Source organism: Ranitomeya imitator, chromosome 10, assembly GCF_032444005.1.
Source record: "Ranitomeya imitator isolate aRanImi1 chromosome 10, aRanImi1.pri, whole genome shotgun sequence".
NCBI lineage: Eukaryota > Metazoa > Chordata > Amphibia > Anura > Dendrobatidae > Ranitomeya > Ranitomeya imitator.
The window spans coordinates 136871903-136891623 of record NC_091291.1 but is presented as its reverse complement, the minus strand read 5'-3'; the positions used below and the strand labels follow the sequence as shown (position 1 = coordinate 136891623).

General features: G+C 44.7%; 1 protein-coding gene across 1 annotated transcript; it reads right to left on the bottom strand.

Annotated features, from left to right (window-relative positions):
• Nucleotides 1–1442: 1442 nt before the first annotated feature.
• On the bottom strand, nt 1443–15955 carry LOC138651719 (nicotinamide N-methyltransferase-like). Its single transcript, XM_069742137.1, has 3 exons — nt 15773–15955; nt 11735–11942; nt 1443–3807 (listed from the first exon to the last, which is right to left on the bottom strand). The coding sequence occupies exons 1-3, from the start codon at nt 15915–15917 to the stop codon at nt 3384–3386; spliced, it is 777 nt and encodes a 258-aa protein (XP_069598238.1). The 5' UTR covers nt 15918–15955; the 3' UTR covers nt 1443–3383.
• Nucleotides 15956–19721: the final 3766 nt, after the last annotated feature.

The following is a 19721-nucleotide window of genomic DNA, read 5'->3' as shown; positions in this document are numbered from 1 at the left end:
GGGGTACTCACTCCATTTAAAAAAAAAAAAAATTAAATAAAAAATAAAACTGGCATTTTTGACAACCAGCCAAGCTAAAGCAGACAGCTGGGGTTGGTATTCTCAGGCTGGTAAGGGACCATGGATATAGCCTCCACAGCCTAAAAATAGCAGCTTGCAGATGCTCCAGAAAAGGTGCATTCATTAGATCCACTAATTCTGGCGCATTGCCCAGATCTTCCTATTTGCCCTGGTGTTGTGGCAAGTGGGGTAATATTTGTGGTGTTGATGTCAGTTGTTTTATGGACACTAACATCAATTATTTATTTAAATAATTTAAAGAAACTGCATGGTGACTCCTATATTCTTGATAATCAGCCATGACAAAGCTGACAGCTGAAGGTTGCAGCTTGCAGCTGTTAGTTTCACCTGTGCTGGTTATCAAAAATAGAAGACATCCTTTGTGGAAGTTGAGCTGGACCCTGCAATCTATTTGATAAATGTTTCACCTAGAGGGATTGGGAAGAACTGATCTAAATTATTACTGCAGATGTTAATCGCAGCTAGGTGTTTGATCGCTTTCCAATGGAAACAGAACCCTCCTGCCTCTTACCAAAACTTATTAAATAGAATGGCTGATATTCGTACAGTGGAATACGTGACAGCTTTACTGAATGCGAAGGTGGACAGATTTGATGCTATCTGGACTCCCTGGGATTATTTCTGGCACAAAACAATAGCTAGGACCTTTTTGGACCACTGTACCCTTTTTCCCACCCCTTATTGTGTCTGTGTCCTGTCTTCTGTTTGTTGATACAAAATTTGAATTTAATAAGTGGATGGGGTTTGGTTTATTTTGGCATGAGGTGTAACCAATATATAACGTTTTTTTTATTTGGAACTTTAGTCTTTTATTGTTTTAGTTTGCAATATGTTTTGATGCCACTAGAGGGAAATGTTTTCCATCAGTTAAACTTTAATATACCAATCCTCACTGATTCTTTTCTTTGTCTATTTTGCTTGTTAAAATCTGAATATTGCGTGCTTATTTTGATTGTTAAAAATGTATAAAAGATAACTGTAATGAGGATTGGCATTAAGTTAGGTCCTGGAAACGAGAATCGCCTTAACGTGGTTTCCAGGTTGCTTTATTTGTTTGATCGCATCAAAGAAGGAGACCCAACATTGAACGTACCAGTACATCCAAAGTTGGGAAGGGATTAGTATGAAGTATGACAGTGCGAAAGGAAATGTATATGTGGTGCATGTGAGGTTTTGGATATCATGCCCAGGAAAAAGCTTGGCACATTGAATCTCTGAGTTGGGTGGATGACCCCAGAGTTGATGATTTTAATTGAAGCAATTTATAAAAGGAATATGTTTGTAACTAGAATAAAATCCTTTGTGGGAATAAAGGTCATCCCAGTTTGTGTTGCAGGATCGAAGTGGTGGCGATAGTTCCATATAGTTTAATGCAGCACCTTTATTCCTCCAGTTCCATATAGTATAATGCAGCACATATGTATCTCTAGTTACATATAGTATAATGCAGCACCTATATTCCTCCAGTTACATATAATATAATTAAGCACCTATATTCCTCTAGTTCCATATAGTAAAATACAGCACCTATATTCCTCTAGTTACATATAGTATAATGCAGCACCTATATTCCCCCCGTTCCATACAGTATAATGCAGCACCTATATATCTCTAGTTACATATAGTATAATGCCACCTATATTCCTCAAGTTACATATAGTACAATGCAGACCTATATTCCTCTAGTTACATATAGTATAATGCAGTACCTATATATCTCTAGTTACATAGAGTATAATGCAGCACGTATATTCCTCAAGTTACATATAGTATAGTGCAGCACCTATATTCCTCCAGTTACATATAGTATAATGCAGCACCTATATTCCTCAAGTTATATATAGTACAATGCAGACCTATATTCATCTAGTTACATATAGTATAGTGCAGCACCTATATTCCTCCAGTTACATATAGTATAATTAAGCATCTATATTCCTCAAGTTATATATAGTACAATGCAGACCTATATTCATCTAGTTACATATAGTATAATGCAGTACCTATATATCTGTAGTTACATAGAGTATAATGCAGCACCTATATTCCTCAAGTTACATATAGTATAATGTAGCACCTATATTCCTCCAGTTACATATAGTATAATGCAGCACCTATATTCCTCTAGTTGCATATAGTATAATGCAGCACCTATATTCCTCCAGTTCCATATAGTATAATGCAGCACCTATATATCTCTAGTTACATATAGTATAATGCAGCACCTATATTCCTCAAGTTACATATAGTATAATGCAGCACCTATATTCCTCCAGTTACATAGAGTATAATGCAGCACCTATATTCCTATAGTTGCATATAGTATAATGCAGCACCTATATTCCTCCAGTTCCATATAGTATAATGCAGCACCTATATTCCTCCAGTTCCACATAGTATAATGCAGCCCTCGTAGTCCTCCAGTATTACGGCCACCAGACATTAGATGCAGATGAGGGAATGATGGGTGAGGGAGCATACCTGACGCTCCCTCTTCCTTCATTGCTTTCAACTGCATCGGCATCCAGGAGGCCAATACAGTTGACCATGTGATGCCGGGCGGAGAGAGGGATGCCCGGAGCTGGCACTGACACCAGGACCCCCTGACTCACGGGACCTTAGCTGCCGCATGGTCTGCCGCCATTAGCAGCACGCGATTGACTGGGGTTCCTTGAGGTAATAGGAGCCTTGGGCAGATGTCCAGTTTTTCCTACCCTAATGCCGGAGCTGGGAACAGGGGAGTCCGTTAAGTCTGCATTTTGCACACATCTTTTTGATTGAATTAATTTTAATTAACAAACCAGCATTTGGTTTGTTATATTATTGAACCAACTTTATTGGATTCTTGTAACCATTTTCCGCACTTAGTCTGGTTATATGTATGACATTCCATTTTGAAATAGCATTGCTGTAAACAGAGTCTGACAAGGGACCCAGGAAGCGACAGCATTGGATCGGCAGGGGATCGGTAAGGAAAATATTACTCAGTTTCTTATTTTATAGGTTATTTTGTTATTACTCAAACCTTTTTTGGACCTAAAGCAAATGATTTTTCAAAATAAGATACTTTCTTTACTGTAGTAGCATAATTTGCAGATTTAAAAATCACAGCACTAATAAAATATACCCTCTGGGATCATTTATACAGTACTCTCTACATTAAGCCACGCTTAAGCAATTCAGAAGTATTGTCTGTAGACTACAGGGGTAAATAATACGATGGAGGAAGGATCGATTATAATGTTCAGTTATAAAGCTTTACATATAATCTTAGCCCTTAATATGTAAGTCTCTGCCTAGAACTACTTCTCTTTGTGAGCCACAATGTATGTGAGAGCTTTACAGTCACATAATTCATTCACTGTCATTCTCTTCTTAGTTATACAGCAGTCAATGATAAAGCCTTCTCCAGTCAGAGCTTTCCTCATAAAGTCCTCATCATAGTTGAGCATATGGAAAGTCTGTTTACCAATTATGGAATATGTTGTATCTAAATCCCCAAATAATATAAAGTGTCCTCCAGGTTTTAGCAACTTTGAGAACTTTCTGAGATATCTGATGTAATCATCTTGATCTTTGCTGATCATATCCAGAAGCCAAGCACTGATGATACAATCTGCTGGTGGTAAGACGATGGGATCCATCATATTATCTTTCTCGAGGTTACATTTCACAACGTGATGAAGGGCTAATCTCACTTTTTGTTCTTTATCCTGTAACTGATCACTGAAAGAAATGAGAAGTTTGAAGAAGTTTTTTTTTTTTTAAATACTGTGCACAGTTATAAGAAGGCATGGACACCCTCTGAATTACCAGATTCTATATTCATCGAAAGGCATCTATACAGTGGGGCAAAAAAGTATTTAGTCAGTCAGCAATAGTGCAAGTTCCACCACTTAAAAAGATGAGAGGCGTCTGTAATTTACATCATAGGTAGACCTCAACTATGGGAGACAAACTGAGAAAAAAAAATCCAGAAAATCACATTGTCTGTTTTTTTATCATTTTTTTTGCATATTATGGTGGAAAATAAGTATTTGGTCAGAAACAAACAATCATGATTTCTGGCTCTCACAGACCTGTAACTTCTTCTTTAAGAGTCTCCTCTTTCCTCCACTCATTACCTATAGTAATGGCACCTGTTTAAACTTGTTATCAGTATAAAAAGACACCTGTGCACACCCTTAAACAGTCTGACTCCAAACTCCACTATGGTGAAGACCAAAGAGCTGTCAAAGGACACCAGAAACAAAATTGTAGCCCTGCACCAGGCTGGGAAGCCTGAATCTGCAATAGCCAACCAGCTTGGAGTGAAGAAATCAACAGTGGGAGCAATAATTAGAAAATGGAAGACATACAAGACCACTGATAATCTCCCTCGATCTGGGGCTCCACGCAAAATCCCACCCCGTGGGGTCAGAATGATCACAAGAACGGTGAGCAAAAATCCCAGAACCACGCGGGGGGACCTAGTGAATGAAGTGCAGAGAGCTGGGACCAATGTAACAAGGCCTACCATAAGTAACACACTACGCCACCATGGACTCAGATCCTGCAGTGCCAGACGTATCCCACTGCTTAAGCCAGTACATGTCCGGGCCCGTCTGAAGTTTGCTAGAGAGCATTTGGATGATCCAGAGGAGTTTTGGGAGAATGTCCTATGGTCTGATGAAACCAAACTGGAACTGTTTGTTAGAAACACAACTTGTCGTGTTTGGAGGAAAAAGAATACTGAGTTGCATCCATAAAACACCATACCTACTGTAAAGCATGGTGGTGGAAACATCATGCTTTGGGGCTGTTTCTCTGCAAAGGGGCCAGGACGACTGATCCGGGTACATGAAAGAATGAATGGGCCATGTATCGTGAGACTTTGAGTGCAAACCTCCTTCCATCAGCAAGGGCATTGAAGATGAAACGTGGCTGGGTCTTGCAACATGACAATGATCCAAAGCACACCGCCCGGCCAACGAAGAATTGGTTTCGTAAGAAGCATTTCAAGGTCCTGGAGTGGCCTAGCCAGTCTCCAGATCTCAACCCTATAGAAAACCTTTGGAGGGAGTTGAAAGTGTTGCCAAGCGAAAAGCCAAAAACATCACTGCTCTAGAGGAGATCTGCATGGAGGAATGGGCCAACATACCAACAACAGTGTGTGGCAACCTTGTGAAGACTTACAGAAAACGTTTGACCTCTGTCATTGCCAACAAAGGATATATTACAAAGTATTGAGATGAAATTTTGTTTCTGACCAAATACTTATTTTCCACCATAATATGCAAATAAAATAATAAAAAAACAGACAATGTGATTTTCTGGATTTTTTTGTCCCCCACCCCATCACCACACATAATCCCACCCCCCACCATATTACCACACATAATCCCGCCCCCACCACATTGCTACACATAATCCCGCCCCCCACCACTTCACCACACATAATCCCGCCCCACCACATCACCACACATAATCCTGCCCCCTACCACATCACCACACATAATCCCACCCCAACACATCACCACACATAAATCCCGCCCCCGCCCCCATTACTACAGATTATCCCCCCACCACATTACCACACATAATCCCGCCCCACCACATCACCACACATAAACCCACCCCCCACCACATCACCACACATAATCCCACCCCCCAACACATCACCACACATAATCCCACCCCATCACCACCCACAATCCCGCCCCCCACCCCATCACCACACACAATCCCACCCCCCACCTAATCACCACACATAATCTTGCCCCCCACCACATCACCACACATAATCCTGCCCCCCACCCATCACCATGCATAACCCCGCCGCCACCACATCACCACCACAGATAATTCCACCCCCCCACCACATTACCACACAATCCCACCCCCCACCACATTACCACACATAATCCCACCCCCCACCACATTACCACACATAATCCCGCCCCCACCACATCACCACACATAATCCCGACCCCACCACATAATCCCGCCCCACCACATCACACTTGCTAATCTCGCCCCCTGCACAGTAGCTCCACCCCACCACATCCACACACATAATTCCGCCCCCCCACCACCACAAATAATTTCGCCCCCCACCCCATCACCACACATAATCCCGCCCCCCACCCCATCACCACATATAATTCCGCCCCCCACCCATCAGCACACATAATCCCGCCCCCCACCCCATTACCACACATAATTCCGCCCCCCACCACATAACCACACATAATCCCGCCCCCCACCACATCACCACAGATAATCCCGCCCCCCACCACATTACCACACATAATCCCGCCCCCCAGCACATCACCACATAATCCCGCCCCCAACACTTCACACTTACTAATCCCGTCCCCTGCACAGTAGCTCCACCCTCACCACATCACCACACAATCCTGCCCCCACACATCATCACATAATCCTGCCCCCAACACATCACCACACACAATCCCGCCCCCCACCCCATCACCACACATAATCCCACCCCCCACCATATTACCACACATAATTCCGCCCCCACCACATTGCTACACATAATCCCGCCCCCCACCACATCACCACACATAATCCCGCCCCACCACATCACCACACATAATCCTGCCCCCTACCACATCACCACACATAATCCCACCCCAACACATCACCACACATAAATCCCGCCCCCCACCCCCATTACTACAGATTATCCCCCCCACCACATCACCACACATAATCCCGCCCCACCACATCACCACACATAAACCCACCCCCCACCACATCACCACACATAATCCCACCCCATCACCACCCACAATCCCGCCCCCCACCCCATCACCACACACAATCCCACCCCCCACCTAATCACCACACATAATCTTGCCCCCCACCACATCACCACACATAATCCTGCCCCCCACCCATCACCATGCATAACCCCGCCGCCACCACATCACCACAGATAATTCCACCCCCCCACCACATTACCACACAATCCCACCCCCCACCACATTACCACACATAATCCCACCCCCCACCACATTACCACACATAATCCCGCCCCCACCACATCACCACACATAATCCCGACCCCACCACATAATCCCACCCCACCACATCACACTTGCTAATCTCGCCCCCTGCACAGTAGCTCCACCCCACCACATCCACACACATAATTCCGCCCCCCCACCACCACAAATAATTTCGCCCCCCACCCCATCACCACACATAATCCCGCCCCCCACCCCATCACCACATATAATTCCGCCCCCCACCCATCAGCATACATAATCCCGCCCCCCACCCCGTTACCACACATAATTCCGCCACCCACCACATAACCACGCAAAATCCTGCCCCCCACCACATCACCACAGATAATCCCGCCCCCCCACCACATTACCACACATAATCCCGCCCCCCAGCACATCACCACATAATCCCGCCCCCAACACTTCACCACACATAATCCCGTCCCCACCACATCACACTTACTAATCCCGTCCCCTGCACAGTAGCTCCACCCTCACCACATCACCACACAATCCTGCCCCCACACATCACCACATAATCCCGCCCCCCAACACATCACCACACACAATCCCGCCCCCCACCCCATCACCACACATAATCCCACCCCCCACCATATTACCACACATAATCCCACCCCCACCACATTGCTACACATAATCCCGCCCCCCACCACATCACCACACATAATCCCGCCCCACCACATCACCACACATAATACTGCCCCCTACCACATCACCACACATAATCCCACCCCAACACATCACCACACATAAATCCCGCCCCCCGCCCCCATTACTACAGATTATCCCCCCCACCACATCACCACACATAATCCCGCCCCACCACATCACCACACATAAACCCACCCCCCACCACATCACCACACATAATCCCACCCCCCAACACATCACCACACATAATCCCACCCCATCACCACCCACAATCCCGCCCCCACCCCATCACCACACACAATCCCACCCCCCACCTAATCACCACACATAATCTTGCCCCCCGCCACATCACCACACATAATCCTGCCCCCCACCCATCACCATGCATAACCCCGCCGCCACCACATCACCACAGATAATTCCACCCCCCCACCACATTACCACACAATCCCACCCCCCACCACATTACCACACATAATCCCACCCCCCACCACATTACCACACATAATCCCGCCCCCACCACATCACACATAATCCCGACCCCACCACATAATCCCGCCCCACCACATCACACTTGCTAATCTCGCCCCCTGCACAGTAGCTCCACCCCACCACATCCACACACATAATTCCGCCCCCACCACCACAAATAATTTCGCCCCCCACCCCATCACCACACATAATCCCGCCCCCCACCCCATCACCACATATAATTCCGCCCCCCACTCATCAGCACACATAATCCTGCCCCCCACCCCATTACCACACATAATTCCGCCCCCCACCACATAACCACGCATAATCCTGCCCCCACCACATCACCACAGATAATCCCGCCCCCCCACCACATTACCACACATAATCCCGCCCCCCAGCACATCACCACATAATCCCGCCCCCAACACTTCACCACATACCACACATTACCACACATAATCCCGTCCCCACCACATCACATTTACTAATCCCGTCCCCTGCACAGTAGCTCCACCCTCACCACATCACCACACAATCCTGCCCCCACACATCACCACATAATCCCGCCCCCCAACACATCACCACACACAATCCCGCCCCCCACCCCATCACCACACATAATCCCACCCCCCACCATATTACCACACATAACCCCGCCCCCACCACATTGCTACACATAATCCCGCCCCCACCACATCACCACACATAATCCCGCCCCACCACATCACCACACATAATCCCACCCCCCACCACATCACCACACATAATCCCGCCCCCCACCACATTACCACACATAATCCTGCCCCCCACCACTTTACTACACATAATCCCGACCCCACCATATTACCACACATAATCCCCCCACCACATTACCACACATAATCCCAGCCCCACCAGATCACCACACATAACCCCGCCCCCACCACATTACCACACATAATCCTGCCCCCACCACATTACCACACATAATCCCGCCTCCCACCACATCACCACACATAATCCCGCCCCCCATCACATTACGACACATAATCCCGCCCCCACCACATTACCACACACACATAATCCCGCCCCCCACCACATTACCACATATAATCCCGCCCCTCACCACATGGCGACACATAATGCCACCCCCCCACCACCACATACAATCCCACCTCACCACCGCATTACCACACATAATCCCGCCCCCACCATATGAAGACACATAATCCCACCCCCCACCACATTACGACACATAATCCCCCCACCACATTACGACACAAAATCCCACCCCCACCACACATGATCCTGCCCCCCCACCACATTACGACACATAATCCCACCCCTCACCCACAACACACACAATCCCACCCCCCACTGCATTACCACACATAATAACGCCCCCCACCACATTACAACACATAATCCCACTCCCGCCAGACATATTCCCGCCCCCCCACCACATCACACATAATCCTGCCCCCACCACATTACCACACATAATCCCACCCCCACCACATTACTACACATAATCCCGCCCCCCCACATTACCACACATAATCCCGCCCCCACCACCACACACAATCCCACCCCCCACCGCATTACCACACATAATGCCGCCCCCACCACATTACAACACATAATCCCACCCCCCACCACACATAATCCCACCCCCCCACCACATTACGACACATAATCCCGCCCCCCACCACCACACACAATCCCACCCCCCACCGCATTACCATACATAATCCCGCCCCCCACCACATTACGACACATAATCCCACCCCCCACCACACATAATCCCATCCCCCACCACATTATGACACATAATCCCGCCTACCACCACCACACACAATCCCACCCCCCACCGCATTACCACACATAATCCCGCCCCCCACCACATTACGACACATAATCCCACCACCACCACACATAATCCCGCCCCCCACCACATTACGACACATAGTCCCGCCCCCCACCCCCACACACAATCCCACCCACACCGCATTACCACACATAATCCCGCCCCCACCACATTACGACACATAATCCCACCCCCCACCACATTACGACACATAATCCCGCCCCCAACCACCACACACAATCCCACCTCCCCACCGCATTACCACACATAATCCCACCCCCCACCACATTACGACACATAATCTTACCCCTCCACCACATTACGACACATAATCCCACCCCCACCACATTACAACACATAATCCCACCCCCCACCACACATAATACCGCCCCCCCACCACATTACGACACATAATCCCGCCCCCCACCACCACACACAATCCCACCCCCACACCGCATTACCACACATAATCCTGCCCCCCACCACATTACGACACATAATCCCACCCCCAACACACATAAGCCTGCCCCCACCACATTACGACACACAATCCCACCCCCCCACCACATTACCACACACAATCCCACCCCCCCACCACATTACCACACACAATCCTGTCCCCACACATTAAGGCTATATGCAGAAGTTGCGGATTCTCTGCGGATCCGCAGCGTTTTTTGAGGTGCAGAAACGCTGCAGACCCGCAATTGATTTACAGTACAATGTAAATAAATGAGAAAAAAATGTTATGCACACTTTGCGGAAAATCCGCTGTGGAAACGCTGCGGTTTAAAAAAAGTAGCATGTCACTTCTTTTTTGTGAATCTGCAGCGTTTTTGTACCCATTCCGTTATAGAAAACCGCAGGGGTACAAAACGCAGCAAATCCGCAAGAAAACCGCAGCAAAAATGCACAAAAAACGCTGCAGAACCGCACAAAAAACGCAACAAATCCGCAGGTGCGTTTTCTGCCAGGAGAGGCAGAATCCACACCAGAAATTCCTAAGGCTCATCCGCAACGAGTGCACATAGCCTAAATTGTACCTGGTAGAAGTCAAGGAAAGATCTTTGAAAATGACAAAAATAACTATACATTTAACTGTGTTTACAGAGAAATTTTGACTTAATTTATGTTTCGTTATTAAATTTGTTTAGATGCTGAAATGAATAAAAAACGCAGATCATACTGAATCCAGTTTGTTTTTCATGTTACACTGTGAACAAAATGTATTATTAGTATTATTCAGATTTTTAATGATTATTATTGTTATTAACTTCATTTTAAGTTAATTTATCACCTGCGTAAGCGCTATTGAATGTTGTCATTATTTACTTTAGTTTAATCAACAGCAGTGTTAATTAGATAGCAATGAGCGTGCCGAGCGTTAGCTGGCTGGAAACAGCTAGTATATCATATACTCCCAAAACTTCCTAGAACTATACAAAAACCCTATGGATGAAAATATTGATCCAAGTGGACAACTGTTGTTTTTTCCCCCTTTATTTATTTTAGTCAATTTTTCGACTGATTTCTGAAGAAAACAATACAAAAAAAAATGTTTTGCAGATATGCTAACTAAACATATGCTATGTATCTCCTGTGCAGTAGCAATAATGACAATGATTTAATATTATGAATACTTCACCTCTTTCCTTCTAAATCTACATGAAGTTTTGCTGCATGACCCCAGTTAAATGCTCCTGTGCGTGAGTCCGCCCATCTTTTCAGCTCCATGATGCATCGATCACTGACTTTCAGCACTACGATGTGTTTGAAAAACTCACAAGCTGCATATAAATGATGAACCAGTGGACCAACGCTGATGTCAATCAAGACGTCTCCTTTTATATGACCTGCAGAAAAAAGCCAAATATCAAAAAAGCTGAGATGTTTCACCCCTTAACGACCTCTGATATGCCTTTTAACGGCGGCAGTTAAGGGTACTTAAACCACAGCGCCGTGGAAAAAGTGTATAGTCGGATTTTCTCTGGGGTCTCAGTTGCCGGCAGTAGCCGAGACCCCAAAGAACATGATCGGGGTCGGTCTTTACCGACCCCTGTTTTGCGATTGCCGGTAATTAACTTTACCGGCGACTGCAAAAAAGAAAAAAAAGTGATGTCTGTCATTCTCTGTCCTCTGATGTGATCACACATCAGAGGACAGAGAAATAGGGGGATCGGGGACCCTGTTATACTTACCGGTGTCCCTGGGTCCTCCTGCATCCCCTCCTGGCCGCCAGCTTCTTCCTCCTTCTTCCTCCTTCTTCCTCCTTCTTCCCTGCCGTGATATGCCGGCCGACAGAGGAAGATTCTTCCTCTTGTTTTATTTTGGTCACTGTGAGATCCTATCATAGTGATTAAAATAGAAAAATAATAAATAACCCCCCCCCCTTTATCACCCCCTTAGTTAGGAAGAAACAATAAAATAAAAAAATGTATGTATTTACATTTTCCAATTAGGGTTAGGGTTGGGGCTAAAGTTATGGTTAGGGTTGGGGCTAAAGTTAGGGTTATGGTTAGGGCTAGGGTTGGTGCTAAAGTTAGGGTTAGGGCTAGGGTTAGGGTTGTGGCTAAAGTTAGGGTTGGGCCTAAAGTTAGGGTTAGAGTTGGGGCTAAAGTTAGGGTTAGAGTTGGGATTAGGGTTAGGGATGGGATTAGGGCTTGGATTAGGATTAGGGTTAGTGTTGGCATTAGGGTTAGGGTTGGCATTAGGATTACGTTTGGGATTAAGGTTAAGGTTAGAGTTGGTATTGGGGTTAGGGGTGTATTGGGATTAGAGTTGGGATTAGGGTTAGGTTTGAGGTTAGGGTTGAGATTATGATTAGGGGTGTGTTGGGTTTAGGGTTTTGATTAGGGTTATGGTTAGGGTTGGGATTAGGTTAGGGCTGTGATTAGGGTTATGGTTAGGGTTGTGATTAGTATTATGGATCGGGTTGGGATTAGGGTTAGGGTTGTGTTGTGGTTAGGGTTGGCGTTAGAATTGGGGGGTTTCCACTGTTTAGGTACATCAGGGGGTCTCCAAACGCGACAGACAATTTTGTGCTCAAAAAGTCAAATGGTGCTCCCTCCCTTCTGAGCTCTGCTGTGCACCCAACGGTGGTTTACTCCCACATATGGGGCATCAGCGTACTCAGGACTCATTGGACAACAACTTTTGGGGTCCAGTTTCTCCTGTTAGGGCTTGGATTAGGATTAGGGTTAGTATTAGGGTTAGTTTTGGCATTAGGGTTAGGTTGGCATTAGGGTTATTTTTGGGATTAGGGTTAAGATTATGGTTGGTATTGGGGTTAGGGGTGTATTAGGATTAGGTTTGGGAATAAGGGTTAGGTTTGAGGTTAGGGTTGAGATTATGATTAGGGGTGTGTTGGGTTTAGGGTTTTGATTAGGGTTTATGGTTAGGGTTGGGATTAGGTTAGGGTTGTAATTAGGGTTATGGTTAGGGTTGTGATTAGAATTATGGATCAGGTTGGGATTAAGGTTAGGGGTGTGTTGGGGTTAGGGTTGGAGTTAGAATTGGGGGGTTTCCACAGTTTAGGTACATCAAGGGGTCTCCAAATGCTCAAAAAGTCAAATGGTGCTCCCTCCCTTCTGAGCTCTGCTGTGGGGTCAACAGTGGTTTACCCCCACATATGGGGTATCAGCGTACTCAGGACTAATTGGACAACAACTTTTGGGGTCCAGTTTCTCCTGTTACCCGTGCGAAAATAAAAAAAAATTGGGGTCTAGAAAATAATTTTTGTGGAAAAACAAATGATTTTTTATTGTCAGGGCTCTGCGTTAAACTTCTGTGAAGCACTTGGGCGTTCAAAATGCTCACCACATATCTAGATAGTTCCTTGGGGGGTCTAGTTTCCAAAATATTGTCAATTGCAGGGGGTTTCTACTGTTCAGGTACATCAGGGGCTCTGAAAATGCAACATGACACCCGCAGACCATTCCATCAAAGTCTGCATTTTAAAACGTCACTACTTCCCTTCCGAGCCCTGATGTGTGCCCAAACCGTGGTCCCCCCTACATTCGGGGTATCAGCGTACTCAGGACAAATTGGGCAACAAATTTTGAGGTCCAATTTCCACTGTTTTTGCACATCAGGGGCTCTCCAAACGCGACATGGCGTCCGATCTCAATTCCAGACAATTCTGCATTGAAAAAGTCAAACGGAACTCCTTCTCTTCCAAGCTCTGCCATGCGCCCAAACTGTGGTTTACCCCCACATATGGTGTATCAGCGTACTCAGGACAAATTGCACAACAACTTTCGTGGTCTAATTTTTCCTGTTACTCTTGTGAAAACAAGAATTTGTGGGAGAAAATATCATTTTTGTGTAAAAAAGTGCGATTTTTTTTACGGCTCTACGTTATAAACTTCTGTGAAGCAATTGGGGGTTCAAAATGCTCACCACACATCTACATAAGTTCCTTAAGGGGTCTAGTTTCCAAAATGGTGTCACTTGTGGGGGGTTTCCACTGTTTAGGCACATCAGGGGCTCTCCAAACGTGACATGGCATCCGATCTCAAATACAGCCAATTCTGCATTGAAAAAGTCAAGCAGTGCTCCTTCTCTTCCAAGCCCTGCCCTGCGCTTCAAACAGTGGTTTACCCCCACATGTGTAGTATCCGCGTATTCAGGAGATATTGCACAAAAAATTTTGTGGTTCATTTTCTCTTTTTACACTTGTGAAAATAAAAAAATTGGTTCTGAATTAAAATGTTTGCAAAAATAAGTTAAATGTTCATTTTTTCCTTCCACATGGTTTCAGTTCCTGTGAAGCACGTAAAGGGTTAATATAATTCTTGAATGTGGTTTTGAGCACCTTGAGGGGTGTAGTTTTTAGAATGGTGTCAAGTTTGGGCATTTCCTATCATGCACACCCTTCAAAGTGACTTTAAATGTGAGATGGTCCCTAAAAAAATGGTTTTGTAAATTTTGTTGTAAAATGAGAAATCGCTGGTCAACTTTTAACCCTTATAACTTCCTAATAAAAAAATTTTGTTTCCAAAATTGTGCTGATATAAAGTAGACATGTGGAACATGTTATTTATTAACTATTTTTGTGACATATCTCTCTGATTTAAGGGCATAAAAGTTCAAAGTTTGAAAATTGCAAAATTTTTAAAATTTTCACCATATTTCCATTTTTTTCATAAATAATAGCAAGTAATATCGAAGAAATGTTACCACTAACATGAAGTACAATATGTCACGAAAAAACAATCTCAGAATCAGCGGGATCCGTTGAAGCGTTCCAGAGTTATAACCTCATAAAGTGACAGTGGTCAGAATTGTAAAAATTGGCTTGGTCATTAAGTACCAAATTGGCTCTATCACTAAGGGGTTAAGGGGTTGTCTGGGATTCACATATTGATCATCTACCAGGGCAAAACTATAGACTGATTAGCAGCTGCTACCGAGAACTCTAGTCTATCTTCCATTCTCTAATTCATTTGGCTTTTGCCATTTTGCTGGATTCATGCAAATAAAATCCTCCAAAAATTCAGATTCATTAAAAGCAAATTTGATTTGTTTAGAACCAATTTGCTCATTTCCAGTATTTATGAGTAGTAGGTTAGTAGACCACCATCGGGGTGGGATCAATGGTATTTTCATGATATGAAACCATTGAAGTTTTTAAAGATAAAAATTCTTCAATAATAAAAGTATGAAAAAATAAAGCAATACTTACCCTCCGAGAAAGTTTTTGTAAGATTTTCAATGGGAAAAACCAAGGCATCATCTTCAAAGACCTTAGCATCTGAAAAATAACTCTCTAAACATCCTCTGGAGTCAAAGCCATCTTCATGATAATGTTTATTGCAACTGGAATCCATTGCTTGATCCTGTATCACTGGAGTGACGACCTCTACACCAGCTCTTAGCATCTTATATAAACAGAAGGAGTCAATTTGCAGTTTGTGTTCTTCAGGCATATTGCTAACGACATCATAAGATCTTGTGTTCTTCAGGCATATTGCTAATGACATCATAAGATCTTGTGTTCTTCAGGCATATTGCTAACGACATCATAACATCTTGTGTTCTTCAGGCATATTGCTAATGACATAATAAGATCTTGTGTTCTTCAGGCAGTCATGGGAACATGGGTTTGCATCAAATCACATGTAGAATAAATTGTCTTTATATAAACTAGTCACTTTTATTGTAAAATGAAGAATATAAAAAAATAAACACAGAAACTTTTTCTTAAAATTACAATTCTCACTGTTGCCATACAGACCTAGGATCCTGGGTTCAAGTCCCACCAAGAACAACATTTTCATGGAGTTTGTTAGTTCACCTATTAGATACTGCGAGAAGTAATCAAGTCGCACAATCAACCATTGTATAACTCAAGGTTGCTAAAAGACAATATAAAAAACACATTGGAAGAGATCTATCAAGCGAAATCTTGTTCATTTTACACAAAAAATGGTTTCATTACATATTTATTATACGTTTTAGGCACTATGCCTTGTCCGTCAGGGTGGTGCGTTACCTCAATAATAATAGCATTACTTAACGTGTAATATTGTGAGCCAAAAAATTTTGAAATTACTGTTAAAATTTTTGGTGCAAAGTATGCTATCAAGTTTGACGGAAAATAAGACCTACCACAAAAATAAGGCTTAGCATTACTTTACAAGATTTTTGTAGTATGCTAGAAATATAAGCTCTAATCCAAAAATAAGACCTAGTTACAGTCAGGAACGGCATTAGGGAGTTGGTAATTGGGCAATTGCACAGGGCACCATTCTCTTTCTGTTCCAAGGTTGAGACTGCTTATGGACCTTTGATGTCATCATGCTGCTGGAGTCTAGCGTAAAGGAAGAGGAGACAGGCTGGTGTGCAGGGCCGGCATTAAGGAGAAGAGGTGCAAACTGGGCAATTTCTCAGGGCTCCCACTCTCTAAGGCACTGTTCCCCAACTCGGTCCTCCAGAGCCACCAACAGATCATGTTTTCAGGATTTCCTTAGTATTGCACAGGTGATAATTGCATCACCTGGAAAGGCAAGCATTCAATCACCTGTGCAATACTAAGGAAATCCTGAAAACATGACCTGTTGGTGGCTCTTGAGGACCGGAGTTGAGGAACACTGCTCTAAGGGTACCCAATGTTTCTATTCCAAGTTAAAACTGCTTCAGGACCTTTAGTGACATGTTGTGAATTCTGTGGCTGAATTCACTCCTGTGGTCACAAGTGGTACTGCAGCTTCTGAGCTTCTTCCCTCAGGTGTTCTGGTGAGCTCGTTAACTGCTTCGTTACTTAACTCCGCCTGATGCTGCTATCCCTGCTCCTTGTCAATGTTCCAGTGTTGGATCTGAGCTTCTACTGCTTGTTCCTGTGACCTGCTGCTCTGTATAGCTAAGTGCTTTTTTGCTATTTTGTTGCTTTTTTTCTGTCCAGCTTGTCTTTTGTTTTGCTGGTAGCTCTGAGAAGCAAAGGGTGTACCGCCGTGCCGTTAGTTCGGCACGGTGGGTCTTTTTTGCCCCCTTTGCGTGGTTTTTGCTTTAGGGTTTTTTGTAGACTGCAAAGTTCGCTTTACTATCCTCGCTCTGTCTAAGATTATCGGGCCCCACTTTGCTGAATCTATTTCATCCCTACGTTTTGTGTTTTCATCTTACTCACAGTCATTATATGTGGGGGGCTGCCTTTTCCTTTGGGGTATTTCTCTGGGGGCAAGTCAGGCCTATTTTTCTATCTTCAGGTTAGCTAGTTTCTTAGGCTGTGCCGAGTTGCATAGGTAGATGCTAGGCGCAATCCACAGCCGCTTTTAGTTGTGTTTAGGATAGGTAGGTGTGCAGTCTACAGAGTTTCCACGTCTCAGAGCTCGTTCTTTGTTTTTGGGTATTTGTCAGATCACTGTGTGCGCTCTGATTGCTAGGCACACTGTGTCTCTGGATTGCCTTCATTACACCTTTCATTAGCAGACATAACAGTACAAGGAGCCAACTAATGATTCTCAATAGAGGGAAAGAAAAAGTTCTGACATCATTTTTTTTTTTTTTTTCTCTGCTCTGTGTTCATTTTTTTTCCCCTAGACATTTGGGTGATTCTGGACACAGGTGTGGACATGGATATTCAGGGTCTTTGCTCTTCAATGGATAATCTCGTTTTAAATGTACAGAAGATTCAAGATGCTATTGAAAGGAAATATATGCTAGAACCAAGAATTCCTATTCCTGATTTGTTTTTTGGAGATAGAACGAAGTTTCTAAGTTTCAAAAATAATTGTAAGCTATTTCTGGCCTTGAAACCTCATTCTTCTGGTAATCCTATTCAACAGGTTTTGATTATTATTTCTTTTTTGCGCGGCGACCCTCAAGACTGGGCATTTTCTCTTGCGCCAGGAGACCCTGCATTGAGTAGTGTCGATGCGTTTTTCCTGGCGCTCGGATTGCTGTACGATGAGCCTAATTCAGTGGATCAGGCTGAGAGAAATTTGCTGGCTTTGTGCCAGGGTCAGGATGATATAGAAGTATATTGTCAGAAATTTAGGAAATGGTCAGTACTCACTCAGTGGAATGAATCTGCGCTGGCAGCTTTGTTCAGAAAGGGTCTCTCTGAGGCTCTTAAGGATGTCATGGTGGGTTTTCCTATGCCTGCTGGTTTGAATGAGTCTTTGTCTTTGGCCATTCAAATCGGTCGACGCTTGCACGAGCGTAAATCTGTGCACCATTTGGCGGTATTGCCTGAGGTTAAACCTGAGCCTATGCAGTGCGATAGGACTATGACCAGAGTTGAACGGCAGGAATACAGACGTCTGAATGGGCTGTGTTTCTACTGTGGTGATTCCACTCATGCTATTTCTGATTGTCCTAAGCGCACTAAGCGGTCCGCTAGGTCTGCCGTCATTGGTACTGTACAGTCCAAATTCCTTCTCTCCATTACCTTGATATGCTCTTTGTCGTCGTTTTCTGTCATGGCGTTTGTGGATTCAGGCGCTGCCCTGAATCTGATGGATTTGGATTATGCTAAACGTTGTGGGTTTTTCTTGGAGCCTTTGCGGTGTCCTATTCCATTGAGAGGAATTGATGCTACACCTTTGGCCAAGAATAAACCTCAGTACTGGGCCCAGCTGACCATGTGCATGGCTCCTGCACATCAGGAAGTTATTCGCTTTCTGGTGCTACATAATCTGCATGATGTGGTCGTGTTGGGGTTGCCATGGCTACAAACCCATAATCCAGTATTGGATTGGAATTCCATGTCGGTATCCAGCTGGGGTTGTCAGGGGGTACATGGTGATGTTCCATTTTTGTCGATTTCGTCATCCACCCCTTCTGAGGTCCCAGAGTTCTTGTCTGATTATCAGGATGTATTTGAAGAGCCCAAGTCCGATGCCCTACCTCCGCATAGGGATTGTGATTGTGCTATCAATTTGATTCCTGGTAGTAAATTCCCTAAAGGTCGATTATTTAATTTATCCGTGCCCGAACACGCCGCTATGCGCAGTTATGTGAAGGAATCCCTGGAGAAGGGACATATTCGCCCATCATCATCACCACTGGGAGCAGGGTTCTTCTTTGTAGCCAAGAAGGATGGTTCGCTGAGACCGTGTATTGATTACCGCCTTCTTAATAAGATCACTGTTAAATTTCAGTATCCCTTGCCATTGTTATCTGACTTGTTTGCT